The sequence below is a fragment of the Hibiscus syriacus genome, unplaced genomic scaffold, assembly GCF_006381635.1.
Source record: "Hibiscus syriacus cultivar Baekdansim isolate YM2019G1 unplaced genomic scaffold, ASM638163v2 tig00111372_pilon, whole genome shotgun sequence".
In the NCBI taxonomy this organism is placed as follows: domain Eukaryota; kingdom Viridiplantae; phylum Streptophyta; class Magnoliopsida; order Malvales; family Malvaceae; genus Hibiscus; species Hibiscus syriacus.
The window spans coordinates 531,203-544,581 of NW_024063072.1; the positions used below are offsets into that span (position 1 = coordinate 531,203).

General features: G+C 35.1%; 2 protein-coding genes across 3 annotated transcripts; both read right to left on the reverse strand.

Annotated features, from left to right (window-relative positions):
* Positions 1-6,076: 6,076 nt before the first annotated feature.
* On the reverse strand, positions 6,077-9,214 carry LOC120159755 (protein NETWORKED 2D-like). Its single transcript, XM_039170317.1, has 2 exons — positions 9,105-9,214; positions 6,077-8,876 (listed from the first exon to the last, which is right to left on the reverse strand). Exons 1-2 carry the CDS (start codon positions 9,196-9,198, stop codon positions 6,115-6,117), a joined length of 2,856 nt encoding a protein of 951 aa, XP_039026248.1. The 5' UTR covers positions 9,199-9,214; the 3' UTR covers positions 6,077-6,114.
* An 837-nt stretch (positions 9,215-10,051) lies between these two features.
* LOC120159678 lies at positions 10,052-11,795 on the reverse strand. 2 transcript variants are annotated; one of them, XM_039170244.1, is made up of 2 exons: positions 11,300-11,793; positions 10,052-10,159 (listed from the first exon to the last, which is right to left on the reverse strand). In XM_039170244.1, exons 1-2 carry the CDS (start codon positions 11,703-11,705, stop codon positions 10,119-10,121), a joined length of 447 nt encoding a protein of 148 aa, XP_039026175.1. In that variant the 5' UTR covers positions 11,706-11,793; the 3' UTR covers positions 10,052-10,118. The 2 variants fall into 2 exon arrangements, with proteins under 2 accessions (XP_039026175.1, XP_039026176.1); XM_039170245.1 differs by having other exon boundaries at positions 10,122-10,219; positions 11,300-11,795.
* Positions 11,796-13,379: the final 1,584 nt, after the last annotated feature.

A 13,379-nucleotide genomic window follows, 5' to 3' on the forward strand; every position in this document is an offset into this window, starting at 1 on the left:
CAACAAAATTATATTGATTTACTAACCGCATCACCAATGGCGATAAACAGCAACTCAAAGCGTCCATCTCTATCTGTTTTGATATGAGTTACCGACCCAGGATTTTTCAGCTTTAAATTGTGACAATAAGCTGGTAATTGGGCAAACGATGCTTCTGGCGACCCCCTCAACAATTCCAAGGCATAACATTTGGCTCTCCAAGCTTGAGAATATGAGATACTAATCTTGAACCGAGCATTCATGTCAGTCATAATTTCATGTCCCCGATATACTCTGCCATTCAAAAACATTAACTCAGCCAGAAAACCACCCAACACCTTTTTGTTTGTCTGTCTATGGTGAGGAAAAACTTGGGTTCTTGAACATGTATGTTTATCAATAAAAGTCCTAACTTGAAACATTTCGCAATCTTTTATCCTCTTTGTAATCATACGCCACGTACAGTTTTTGTCAATCATACACCTTGTTTCAAAACGATCTTTGTTTGATTTGTTAACTTTTAGTTGATAGCCATCTTCCACACATTTCGTATACAAAGCTATCTTCAAGTCTTCCTTTGTATCAAAACAATCATCTTTCTTGATACGAATAATTTTTGTGTAACAATCAACTGCTATTTTTACCAACTCTTCTTCCGGTATCTGAAGTAATTCTGGTATATTCCAGTTATACTCCCGTGACATTTTCTTCGGGGACTTTTCTTCGGGAATTTCTTCTTCTTCAGGGTTATATGAATTACAGAATGGATGTTCAACATGTTCATTCACAGTCGTAACTTCCTCCTCATTATCATCAACAACATCTTCCTCGGCATCGGCTGTTTTATCATCAAAATTTGGGTATTGACCAATATCAAAATCATTACACGCAGGGTCTGTTTCTTCTTCTGAAACATCATCAAAATCCGAGTATTGACCAAGATCAAAGTCCGGGTATTGACCAATATCAAATTTCGAATACTGACTAGTACTCACAATTTTTTCTGTTGGCCATCATCGTCTAACTGGTTAATACGAAAACCAGAATTTGGTGCTGAAAGTTGATTGGGATTTGGATTAGGGAAAGGTTGTGGGTTTTGAGATTGTGTTTGGTATTGGAAATGTGGTGAAACAAAATTTACTTGGTGATGAAATTGTGGTGGAACCATTAAATTTTGAGCACCATAAACTGGGTTGAAAAACTTAGTTGATTACTACCCGCTACTGACCCAACTTCACTACTTCTAGGTTCAACAACATACAATGTAACATCATCTTGCGAAACACTAATGTAAGCAATGAATCATTCAACATCTTCATTGTCGGTTAACAAATAAACTTTACATTTTCTCTGATAAGATAGCCTAAATCCACTTAAGGGCTCTAAATTCAATTTAATTGCAACACATAACATTAGAGTTTCATAAGTTAATTTTTTTAATGATAGTTTTAGTTGAAGATTCATGGGTAAAGGCATATATTGTAAAACACCATGAACATTCTCCCATGACCCTCCAAAACACAAATCTATCCAAACATGATCAACATTAGATGATTTCATTATTGTAAATTAATTTACTAAACAAACGAGCTGCGAAACTAAAACCTGTTGCCGGATGGGGAAGGATGTCGTTGGATATAGGAACGGATGTCACCGGAGAGAGTGATAGATGGAGATGGAATTAGTTGCGATTTAGGGATTTAGGTTATGAGTTGCTTCTGCTGCGTAGTTATATACCCAAAATATTTGTGTTGCGAAACTAAAACCTGTTGCGAATTTGAAATTCAGTGTTGCGATAGTCAGAATAGCGTTGCGATTATGTATTATCGCGTTGCGATTATGTATTATAGCGTTGCAATAGTCAGAATCGCGTTGCGATAGTCAAAATCGCGTTGCGAATCTGGAAACTGATTTGCGATACTGGAGATCGCGTTGCGATTTAGAGATCGCATTGCGATTTTGTTGGTCATTTTGGCAAATAAAATTTTTTTTGGTCAAAATCGTATATTATAAGGAAATTTCGGTCACTGAGATTATTTTTTCTTTTAAATAATAAGTGTAAACTAAATATTTGATCACTCGTCTATTTCTAAATTATTATTTTAGTTATTAAACTATTTTTTTAAATTATGATTAATATTACGTTGCATTTTTATTTAGTAATTCGTTGTTAGATTTGACCATTGATTTAACGGGCATGATATATTAATAATTTTAATCCTTAAAACTTATATATTTTATCGAATTTGTCATATTTCAGAATAATTCAATAAATCTATAATATTTAAATTTAATAATTTATTAATAGTTCATTAATAATTTAAAATAATTTATTAATGCTTTTTGAGTATATATCCCTACTTTTAAAACTGTCAAGTTTAGAGATTTAATATACAAATGTCTAATTTGTTTCAGTTTCATCTCTTTCGATAATCCTCGTCGTCATCTTCATGCTATTGATTTCATTTCCCTTCGTAAATCGCGACCTGAGCATAGCTTCTGCTCCTTTGTCGTTCGGCTCATGTCATAGGAAACCTCCATCATTTCAATGAGCTTCTTCCTCCCTAACCTTTTCGACTTCAACCCCAAATTAGAAACCGACAGTCGTCTTAACTAGACCGTCTATGTTTTACCATCACTCCAGACTGCAGCCTTTTATTTTGAACACGTCGAATCTTTCTGACCAGATCTAATTCACGCCCTCATGTCCTTGCGACGCTAAGTCCCTTGCGCCTATTTACCCTACCTTGGAGCAACTTGAACCCCAACACAAAGCTATTAAAAAAATCTATATCCTTTTGGGTGACAACCGGAGAGATATATAGAATGGACAAGATAAATCTTCACTGATCAAGGGATTACTTTGACAAATAAGGAAAATAAATCTGTAAGATTAGATGAGATTAAGAAATAATAATAAATTTTACTCTAAAATTTTAAGGGCAAATTGACCAAAACTATTAGATTTATAAATTAATTTAACCATATTTAAATTATTTTATGTTATAAATTTATTATATTTATGATTAATTCTATTTATAGTTCGAACCGTTAAATGGATGGATACAGTGGGAACATGGCATGCAACTGGTCGTAAGTTGTTGGGATCAAAATCTTATCTTTCCTGCAATAAGCTGCGTCTTTTGCTGACTTTGGTTCATGCACCCTTTAACTGCATATTACGTCACATTCAGCACTTCGTACCCCATACATATCAAATGATGCAACTTTAATTTTACTATAACTACTCCCCACCACCCGGTGAACATAACACAACCGGATAACATTACTCCAAATTTCTCTCGCAAACGCACAATCATTAAATTTCCTGAAAATTAAAGATTTATATGATTTCACGAATATGTATAGACTAAGAAGAGTTGAGGTTTATGGTTCTCTCTAAAAAAATTATTTTTTTATATTTTTATTAATAATTCATTTTTATCATTAAAAGTTTACAAAATCACCTCGTAAAATAAAATCATGTCTGTTCATGATTATATTATTATTAGACACACGTGCATGTTCTATATTTTTGCTGTAATGACAGGTATACACAAGTTTATTTATATATATTATTAATCATGCCATGTATTGTTTCTTTAGATGCATTAATATATTAACATGATTTGGGAGAAATATGTGTGTATAAACAAGAATGACAGTTTTTAAGAATTATATTATATTATATGATTGTTATTTGATTAATCTCGTCTTTATTAATTAATTTGTGTTTTTAAGGTCAAAGACTGGCGCAATCGCTACTTTTGACCATTGACTGAAAAGCAAGTGATGGGATCATTTTAATACAAAAATATTTGTCCACGACGCACGTGCATTCTGTGACACTGTGTTATCATAATAACAACCGACGCCTTCAATTGAATGTTTTTTTAACCTCTCTGTTCATATTTTGGTTCCAATTTAAACACTTGGATTCACATTTGTTGAATGGGTTTCAACTTGGAAGCATTTTACGATCTCAAGTTTTCATTGGTTTGGTACTTTAAAGTATACCATTCACTACATTGAATAAATCACATTCTTCAGCGTAATTTATAAATTTCAAAATTGTGATTAAGTAGAGAAAATTACAGTAAAAATGGAGTAAACGATCGCAGCCAATCTCAGAGCTCAGATACAGAGGTGCTTTGTTGGGAATAAATGATTTCTTAAGCATCATTCTGATGATAAGGCTCGTCCCTGGGATCTACCGTTATTACTGTAATTTTGTATCATATCGTAATTTTCTGTAATAGTGATTTCAAATACCGTCGTCACTGTTATATAGCGATAATTATTCCGCTATCCAATCGTCATTTAAATTCCTGATTAAAGTTTAATCCTCTATCACCTACAAACATTGATTAACAGTGTTCTGTGACGATTAATGTGAGGAGATTCCTCGTGTTCTGAATTTAGCTTTTTACTACATCGAATAAGAAGTGTTATGTTATTAATGTAAGCAAAACATTCAGAGGCTATGGTTTATTCTACTTTTCACCACAGAAAAATGGAAGTCTTTTGTTTCGGGTTTTTGAATCCAATTATCACTCAATAAATTATAATATATCAAAGTAACACCTTTAATTGAATATATACCAAAATAACACCACTTCAAAATACGAGGTAAGAAGGCGCATGTAGAGAAAGGAGTAATTTTAAAAACATGTAAAGCACCCTTAACAACACACATGTAAAGCATATTTTTTTAAAAATACACTTTAAAAAAGATTCAAAAAAATAAAATTATAGAGACCAACAATGTAATTTGATACATAGTAGTTTCATGAATTAAAAAGTCTGGTGTTATTTTATATAGACATAGTAGAGTGTCTATACTATATTTGTTAACAATGTAGAATAAAAGCTAAAAGGAGTTTTCTGTTTTTCATATAATCTTTAATTTTTTATTTTTACTTAATCCATTAAATTTTATTATTAAAATATATATGAATTGAAATTAAATATTTATTCAAAAAATTTTAAAAAAATATAAATATTTAATTTCAATTCATATCTATTTTAATAATAAAATTTAATGGATTAAGTAAAAATAAAAAATTATAGATTACATGAGAAAAAGATATAACAACTTCTTTTAGCTTTTATCATACATTTTTAATAAATATAGCATAAACACTCAAATATGTCAATATAAACTAACATCATTATGTTTTTTAACTCACAGATCTAATATGTATCAAATTACATTATTGGTCCCTATATTTTTTTTAATTTTTTTTTATTTAAAGTGTATTTTTTAAATATATTTTACAGATTTACTGTCAAATCAACATAAGGTGCTTGGAAATTCAGGGAAGGCTCGTCCCACAGACGCGCTTCCCAATTGTCTTGCCACGGTGCCACCTTAATGCAACGTGCTCCCCTCAGAATACGTCTCCTTGCCACGTTTACAAGGTACGTTTACCTAAACGTGCCTTTACCTCATACTCAAAAGGGGTGGTGCTATTTTGGTATATATTCAATTAAGGGTGCTGCTTTGGTATATTATAATTTATTGGGTGATATTTGGATTAAAAAAAAAACCTTTGTTTCACATCAAAGACAAATGACCTCAACGACACAATGGAATGAACTTCTATTTAACCGTTGCCTTCATAGCTCTTCAGATCTGAAAGTCTGTATGAACACGAATAAAGTAAATGAATTGTTATTATTTCTGGAGATTCTGGGTTCGAGCACTATAAATGTTAGAGGTGAGATCGTTCAATGTCGATGATTGGTGGTGATACTTCTATTTATTATTTTTGTATTATCTAATTGTTCAACAATTAATAAAATAATATAAAAAAATTCTAAAAAACAAACAAATATTATAATAAAAATTGAAAAAAAATTATTGTCAAATAGTACTACAAATGGACTAAAATAATTTGAAATACAAAAAAAAAATCGCCATATCTACGGAAACCGGATAGACAATCTCTTCTAATGGTACAAATTTTCCAATGCAACTCTACCTTGGGCTTCTATCAAAGAAAAACCAAAGACGAGGAGCAACAGTTCTTGGATCACTTTTGTATGTGTATTGTGTTCATATCTATTCTCATATCATATTTATTAGTCTAAGACTTATTAGTATAAGCAAAACATTCAGCGTCGAACCATTTATCATCTACTACTGCTATGTCCTGATTTATTCTGCTTCTTTTGCAGTGCAGGTTGAACCACTGAAAATATGGAAGCCTTCTGTTTCTTTTGTTTCGCACCAAAGATAAACGACCTCAACGGCACGTTCGATCGAACTTCCGCTGACCCGCTGCCGTGGCGGCTCTTCGAACCCGATTGTCCCCAGTCGTCACTCAACTTCGCCAGTGCCCTCTCCGCATCACGTTGCAATGATGTCGCCAGTTCCAAACCAGCTTGTAGTTTGTCGCCAACCCTCTTGTTCTCTTGCTTCATGTTCAATATTTCGCCTTGGAATTTCGCTGCTTGAAAACTCGTGAACGTGAACTCCTCGTCTTCGGCACTCGCTTTCAGTGCTTTGGTGATCTCCTCTTGAATTTCAAATAAAGACGCCGATCTGTTCTTCAGTTCTTCTTTCAATGACATTCCCTTTTCGATCCACAGATTCAGTTCGGTCTGCATTTCTCTCAGGTGTTTATATAATGGTCGGACGTCTGAATTTGCAGAGTATTTGGATGTGCTACTTCCTTCGTTCTTTTGCCTTTCCTCTAGTTTCACTACCTCTTCTTCTAAATCTTTAACTCCGGTTTGGTACTTTTGTACTTCGCAAATTGTTGAGCTGAACCTGAACCAGAAATCCAAGTTCTCTTCTAGCAGTTCGTCGATGTCTGTTCGGAACTGTTCTTCGATGGTGGATGTAGGTTCAGCGTCGTAAACCGGCTTTGGGATCTTGATCGAATCTTCGTCTTCTTCCTCTTTTTTCTTGACCGGTTGAGGTGGTTCTGTTGTTTTTGTTTTAGGCTCTGGTATTTTCTCGGAATATTCTTGGGATTCATCAGTTCCTTCGTCCTTTGGCTTACCGATAGCGGTCTGGCCTCGGATTAGTTTCAGACGTAAAGATCGAATCTCTTCGTCTTTCTTGGCGATAAGGTTCTTCAACTCTTTTAACTGCAACGTTATCTCAAAGAGTTCGTTCTGATGATTTGTTTCGACTTCCATGAGCTTCTTCTTGGTTTCCTCCAAGGTCTGAGACAATGCAGCTAATTCATGTTCTTTCAAATCAGATTTGGACACTGTGTCGGCTATCGGTGATGAAGCTTGTCCGACAACTTTAGCCATTGCTTTCAGATAATCAGATTTTTCTGAAACCTTAGAACTTTCGTCTCCTTCATTTTCGGATTTCGGAACGGAATGTAGTTCTTTCGATGCATTGTTAGCACCTTCGTTTGCGGATCTTGGGATGGAATGTAGCTCTTTCGATGCATTGGCACCACCAACTGCTGATTTTGCCGCAGAATTTAATCCTTTCGATGCATCAGCATTAACATTGGCAGATATTGGGAAGGAATTTAGTTCTTTCGACGCATCGGCATTGTTGGTTGCAACACGTTCTTCGGATTTTGCTTTCGGCTTCAAGAACTCTTTCCCTGCTTTCGCCTTCTTCGGCTTCTCTTTTGTTTCATTCTTCGGTACTGCGGACGAGCTTTTCAGGGCTTCGAGATTCTCGATCGGCTGCACATTCTGGGAAAGTTCATCAAGATTAGACTGTGCATCGTTGAAACGAGGTTGTAGATTTTTCTTTTGGTTTTCAATACTATGGCTCAAATCCTGAATCCCTTGCCACTTAAGCTCCAAGTTGATTATCTTCATCTTAAAATCCTGCTTTCCATCTACCAGGTTTGCCTTATCTTCTTCTAAGCTTTGAATTAGGCCTTGAAGTTCATCATTTTCCGATTTCAATCTCTGAATAAGAGCTTCCTGAGACGAATTTGAAGTTTCTAAGCTCGTCACCTTATTCACCAGCACATCAATCTTCTCCGCCACGTCTGCCTTGGCATCACCACTGCCGGCCTCCGCCTCGGACTCCCTGTCGTCCTTCGGCTTTTCGGTGATATGATCCACATTTTCTTTCCTTCTTTTTGCCCTTTGGTCTGCGATTTTGGTCACTTCCGCTGCGGATTGTTTCGAAAGGAACACCTTTTTCAGAGCATCCACCTTCCCCCTTGCTGCTTTGATCCTCTTTTGCTCGACTTCGGCTTCGACCTCCGATCTCTCGTATTTCTTTATAAGCTGCTCCAATGTCTCTTTGCACGACTTAAAAGCGGTTGCTGCCATTAAATTCCGAGCTTCGTCGTCTTCCATCACCTTACCTTCACCGAATTCATCTTGCAATCTATCAACTCTCTGTTGCTCTTCTTTGATCTCATTCTCAACTTCCCTGTACTTAGCCAATGTACTCTCATAAGAACTCTTAACAAATTCCTTCACGGTCTGCAATGCCAGGATTCGTTTCTGAATCCGATCGATCTCGCTGATTCCCTCCTCCATCGTCGCACCGGACTTGTTCTCGGTGGAAACAGGCTGTTTGGTCACCTTCTTCTCTTGCACTTTCTTCTTCGTATTCGCAATGAATTTCAATTCTTTAACGGGTAGCTTAGGAACACTGGGGACTTTGCCCATGTTATCTGATGGCTTTTTCAGGAAACTTGATGGGAAATCAAAGTCGTCGTCGTCGTCCAAGCCCCTGACTTGATCGGGACAAATTGCAGCGATGGTGTTGTTCGCATTCTGTAGATCAGTTGATAAGTGATCATATCGATCAGCTAAGGCACGGTAAGCTCGGAAAAATTCCTCAACGAAATTTACGATCTCAGGTCTCTTTCTGTAATACATTTCGGCTTTCTGGATAAAGGAGTCTCCATCTTCTTCGATGAGTCTAAGTACTGCAGATACCTTTTCCTCCATATCTACAAATTTTCCCAGTTTTCCAAATTTAAATCCATATTCAAATTAGAATTCTTATGCATTGGACATATTCAACCAAAAAAAAAACACTAAAGCCCCAGAAGTTCTTACGCATTCAAAATGAAGAAAAAAAACACAACAAAACCCGGAAATTCTTATGCATTCAGCATGAAGAGAAAACACAAAAACACAGAAATTCTAATACATTCAACATAATATATGTATATTACCTTGAAGGTTTTGCTCCATCCATTTTGATTGTTTTGTTCTGATATGGCTAGCCATCCACCATGAGTAGGCATTGCTAGCAGCTCTCTGCAACATCTTTGCTTACTTTTTTTAAAGAACAAAACCACTAAAACAGAGGAAAGGTTTGTTTTAAGGTAAATTAAGACCCCCAAGAAGCATGCAAAACAAAAAAAAAAACTCTCTTTATCTTCCAATAAAATAAAGAGTAGACACGAGAAAGCTAATTAAAGAGAAAAACTGGGGAAGGGGGAGGGGGGAAATAAGATAAAAATTTCCTTAGTTTTGAAAGTGAAATATGAAAAACAATGAAATTTGTTGTGGTTTTTTGGTTTCATCTGCTTTTGTTGTGGAATCATGGAAGCGAGCAAACCTCGCCCCAATTATATCCTTGAGACAATGAAGCTTTCTTTGTCGCATTCTTTTTAAACAATTACAGGAGAAAATAGTTTTAAAGTTTTCCGCCAGTTACCTGTCTCCACGTGGCGATCTGTCTTCTTATCAGGGTTTTAAGAATTAAGATATTTACTCGTTTTTTTCATTTAACCGACTTTTTTCAATTTTATTTTATTTAATAAATAACATGTTGAATTATTATATTTTATTTTGGTGATAATGTTGAGCCATTGAAATATATATATATATATATATATATATATATATATATAACCGATTGAATGACAAGGGCCATTTCTTTTCCTGCATATTTACTCCATAACTATTTACAGAATTCAAAATACAAGATCGGCCATTTTCTTCATGTTTCCACAGATCACTTCAACTGCATTTTAAACACAAAATGATGATTTAACAGAACAGAGTACATTAATGTTCTTCAGAGTCCATCTTTAAGTCCACCGGAAGCTGAAGCAGATCATTGCCTCTTGCCGCTGCCGGTACCACTGGTATCGCACACCTTTTTTTACATTATTCTCATATACTATAAATATGATTACTTCAACAGTTCTATCGGCTGAAACATTTATGGGAGATTTCATCTACATAATAGGAAACCACTGCTGGATGGAGTCGCTTCCCTCTGGCATATTTTTAACCAAAATGCATAGAGAATGTTAGTATGCATGAAGAAATCTTCAGCCTGTGAAAAGAGCATCGATTTTGAACATGAAAATGTCCAATGCACTATATACAAACATCTTTTAAAACTTTGAAACACCTGAATCACACATCTTCGAGTTCAACAGAGTTAAAGATGGTGAGTCCAAAGCTCCAGTCCGTGAAATAGAAAGTTCACGCAAAATAGTACACTGCGAATTGTAATTGAAAATGTTTTCAATACATATGCAAAGCTTAACCATATACGAATATATCAAGCATTGGGAAACTCAAGTTTCTTTTGAGTTCGATCTAAGAGTCCATGAAACATCGCTCGAGAAAAGATTGCAACAAATAGGGCGATAAGTTCTCCCTGAAAACTGATCCTGCAGAGTTTTCTGATACATTTGGACAAGTTGCATCAAAATCACCTACGAATTCTTTTCTATCTGATGCTTTCAACTCAGGCTCGCCCTAAATCAGACCCTAATGCCCACACAAAGAGTGCATCCGCCGCGAAAAGATCAAAGGGGAAGCGATAGAAGTTCTACGTACTAGAGATTGAGCTCAACGCTCACCAAGTCTAAAGAACCATGTTAAGTTAAACAAGTGCAAACGTGAAGCTCTAGTTTTCATCGAAATGTATGTCTATTAGAGGCTTTCCCTAATAATGCCGCCTGCTGCCGGGATTTTGTTGCAGATATAACTTTGCATCCAACATGTTTCCTAAACATATTTAGACATGGATATGAAATATGATACTCTAAGACTGTCTCCCAAATGCAAGAAAAATCGAACACTCCCGTATTGTATCCGTATTCGAGACACACACACAGTACAAGTAACAAAGTTGTGCAATGACCATCCAGGTATGCAATACAATATAACACTAATTTCATGACACTGCCTTGCAAAATCTGTATCAACTTTAAAGTTCTCAACACCTTCAAAGTACCTAAAACTGGTGTTTCCATCAAGCATAAACAGCAAAAACTTACAATCAGGCATTTAAAGGAATGAAGAACAATCTCAGCTACTTGATAAATATAGATACAGTGCTTTAACTTAATATTTTCAAAAAAGAAAAAGGATTCAGTACATTTATATAAGCATAAGTTCTTACCAGAAGAGAAACCATTGGAGAGGTTCTTGATTGCACACAAGAGCTGGTTACTAGGGCCTTGTACAAGTTCTTTGCAACCAGGCTTGTAACAAGGAACCAGCACAGCAAATCCACCATCATCATCGTCATCAACTTGAAAACCAGGACCATGGGGTTCTTCCCATCCAATGGACCATTCTGGACCATCAGATTCATATCCAGATAAAAGCAAACCATCCGATTGAACCACCCTTGTCTTTTCACCACCTGGCCACTTTCCTTTTGAAGGGGCTATCTTTGTTTGGAATTTAACAGTGTCAGAAGAGGACGATGAAGAATTCAAAGAAGACCCATTTGAAATAAGCTGTTTATCTTTATTCCCAACGCTCCGAAACCACCACGGAAACCCAGAAAAAGAAACTGCCATTTAAAAAAAAAATCTACTTTTTTCTTGCAATGAACCACAACATTAGGAAATGGTCAAATCGAGTTATTGAAAAAAATATATCATAATTTGGAAAAATAATGATTGAATCCAACATTTTTTTGAATCAAAAGCTTGTGAACTGAACTCAAGCAGACTGACTTCAGCATAGGTTTGTTTCAATCAAACCCAGACAAGTTTATGATCCAATCAAATGAAGTTTTAATTTTTTTGGTCTACAGTTCTATGACCCTTTCTCTTACCTCAAATTTGTCAAACAAAGTTCATCAAAAAGTCAACAAACAGAAAAGCTAATTTTTTCCCCCAAATATTGCAACTTCTACTGCAAGCCAAAAAGCTCAAAATTCAAAAGGTGATTTTCAGAGCTATTATCGACGAAACAATAATCGGACAAAAGCGTCACCGGAAAATAAAAATACACGTTGAATTCTCCGGTTAAAAAAAGCAAAAAAAAAGGTAAAATTCAACACACTAGACTGGAGATTGTAGATGGTGCGAAAGAAATTTGCAATCAAAGAAAAATTAAAGAGAAAATCGAACACCCTATTATCATCTCTCACACATTTCCATTTTCTTGATTTAATATTAATTATCCTCCCTACCGTGAAGAATCAAACTGGCAGAGTTCCTCTTCCTCCACAATTTATAGAGTTTTTTTGTTCTTTTTTTAATCAAAGCACATCAAACGGTTGAGATGCAACGGTATGAATAAAATATATTTTTTATTTTAGAAAAAGAAATAATAATTGGCTAAAGCCCAAAACGTTTTTTCCGAAATATCACATGTCCTATATTATTCCATGTCATGCACCATTCAGACTATTTTTTATATAACACCTTTAGTAGTAAAATGCGTCCTTACAATGCGTTTTACGTTGATATAGTGCCACGTGAGGTATAGCGCGGGGCATGGGTCGCGCTTTACCTTTAATGATGATTAGGTTTAATTATTTACCTACCCCGGCCGTTCACACCCCACCCCCTCTCTATAAATACTCACATTCTTAATCACTTTCATCACACCAAATCCTTTTAACTTCTCTCAAATACTCTTATATTCTATTTTAATTGTTTATGATATATTTTATTATATTTAATATTTTGTTTTTAATTTATTTAAGTATTTAAATTTGTTGGGATTTTCGGAAGCTCGAATCGACAACCGGAACGATTTGCAAAGAGAGGTCGGAACGGTTTTGTGTTTAGGGAGTAAGGAGATTGAAAGATAGAGAATTGCACAACGATTTATAGTGGTTTGACTTTCTCAACCAAAGTCTACATCCACTACCTTAACTCATCACCAAGGATTTTTCACAAATTCACTAATTTGTTCTTTCTTTTGAGGATAATAAGTAACCTTACAAACTCCCTAGTTTTTCCGGACTAAACTAGAACATTTCCTTAGCTTTTACACGGGCTAAGCTAGAACTTTTCCCCTTTAAAAAATGATAAAAGATGTAAACAAGAAAACCTCTCTAAGGTAGGTATTTACAAGATTGAGCTCACAAAAACAAAATATTTACAAGAGAAAGATGAAATAAGATTGAAAAACTCTTCTCTTGTGTTTGATTGATTGGATAATTGTTCTCTTGCTTCTTCGAGTGTCCTTAGCTTGTATTTATAACTTGGAATGTGTTTGAAGTCGTATATAGTCGT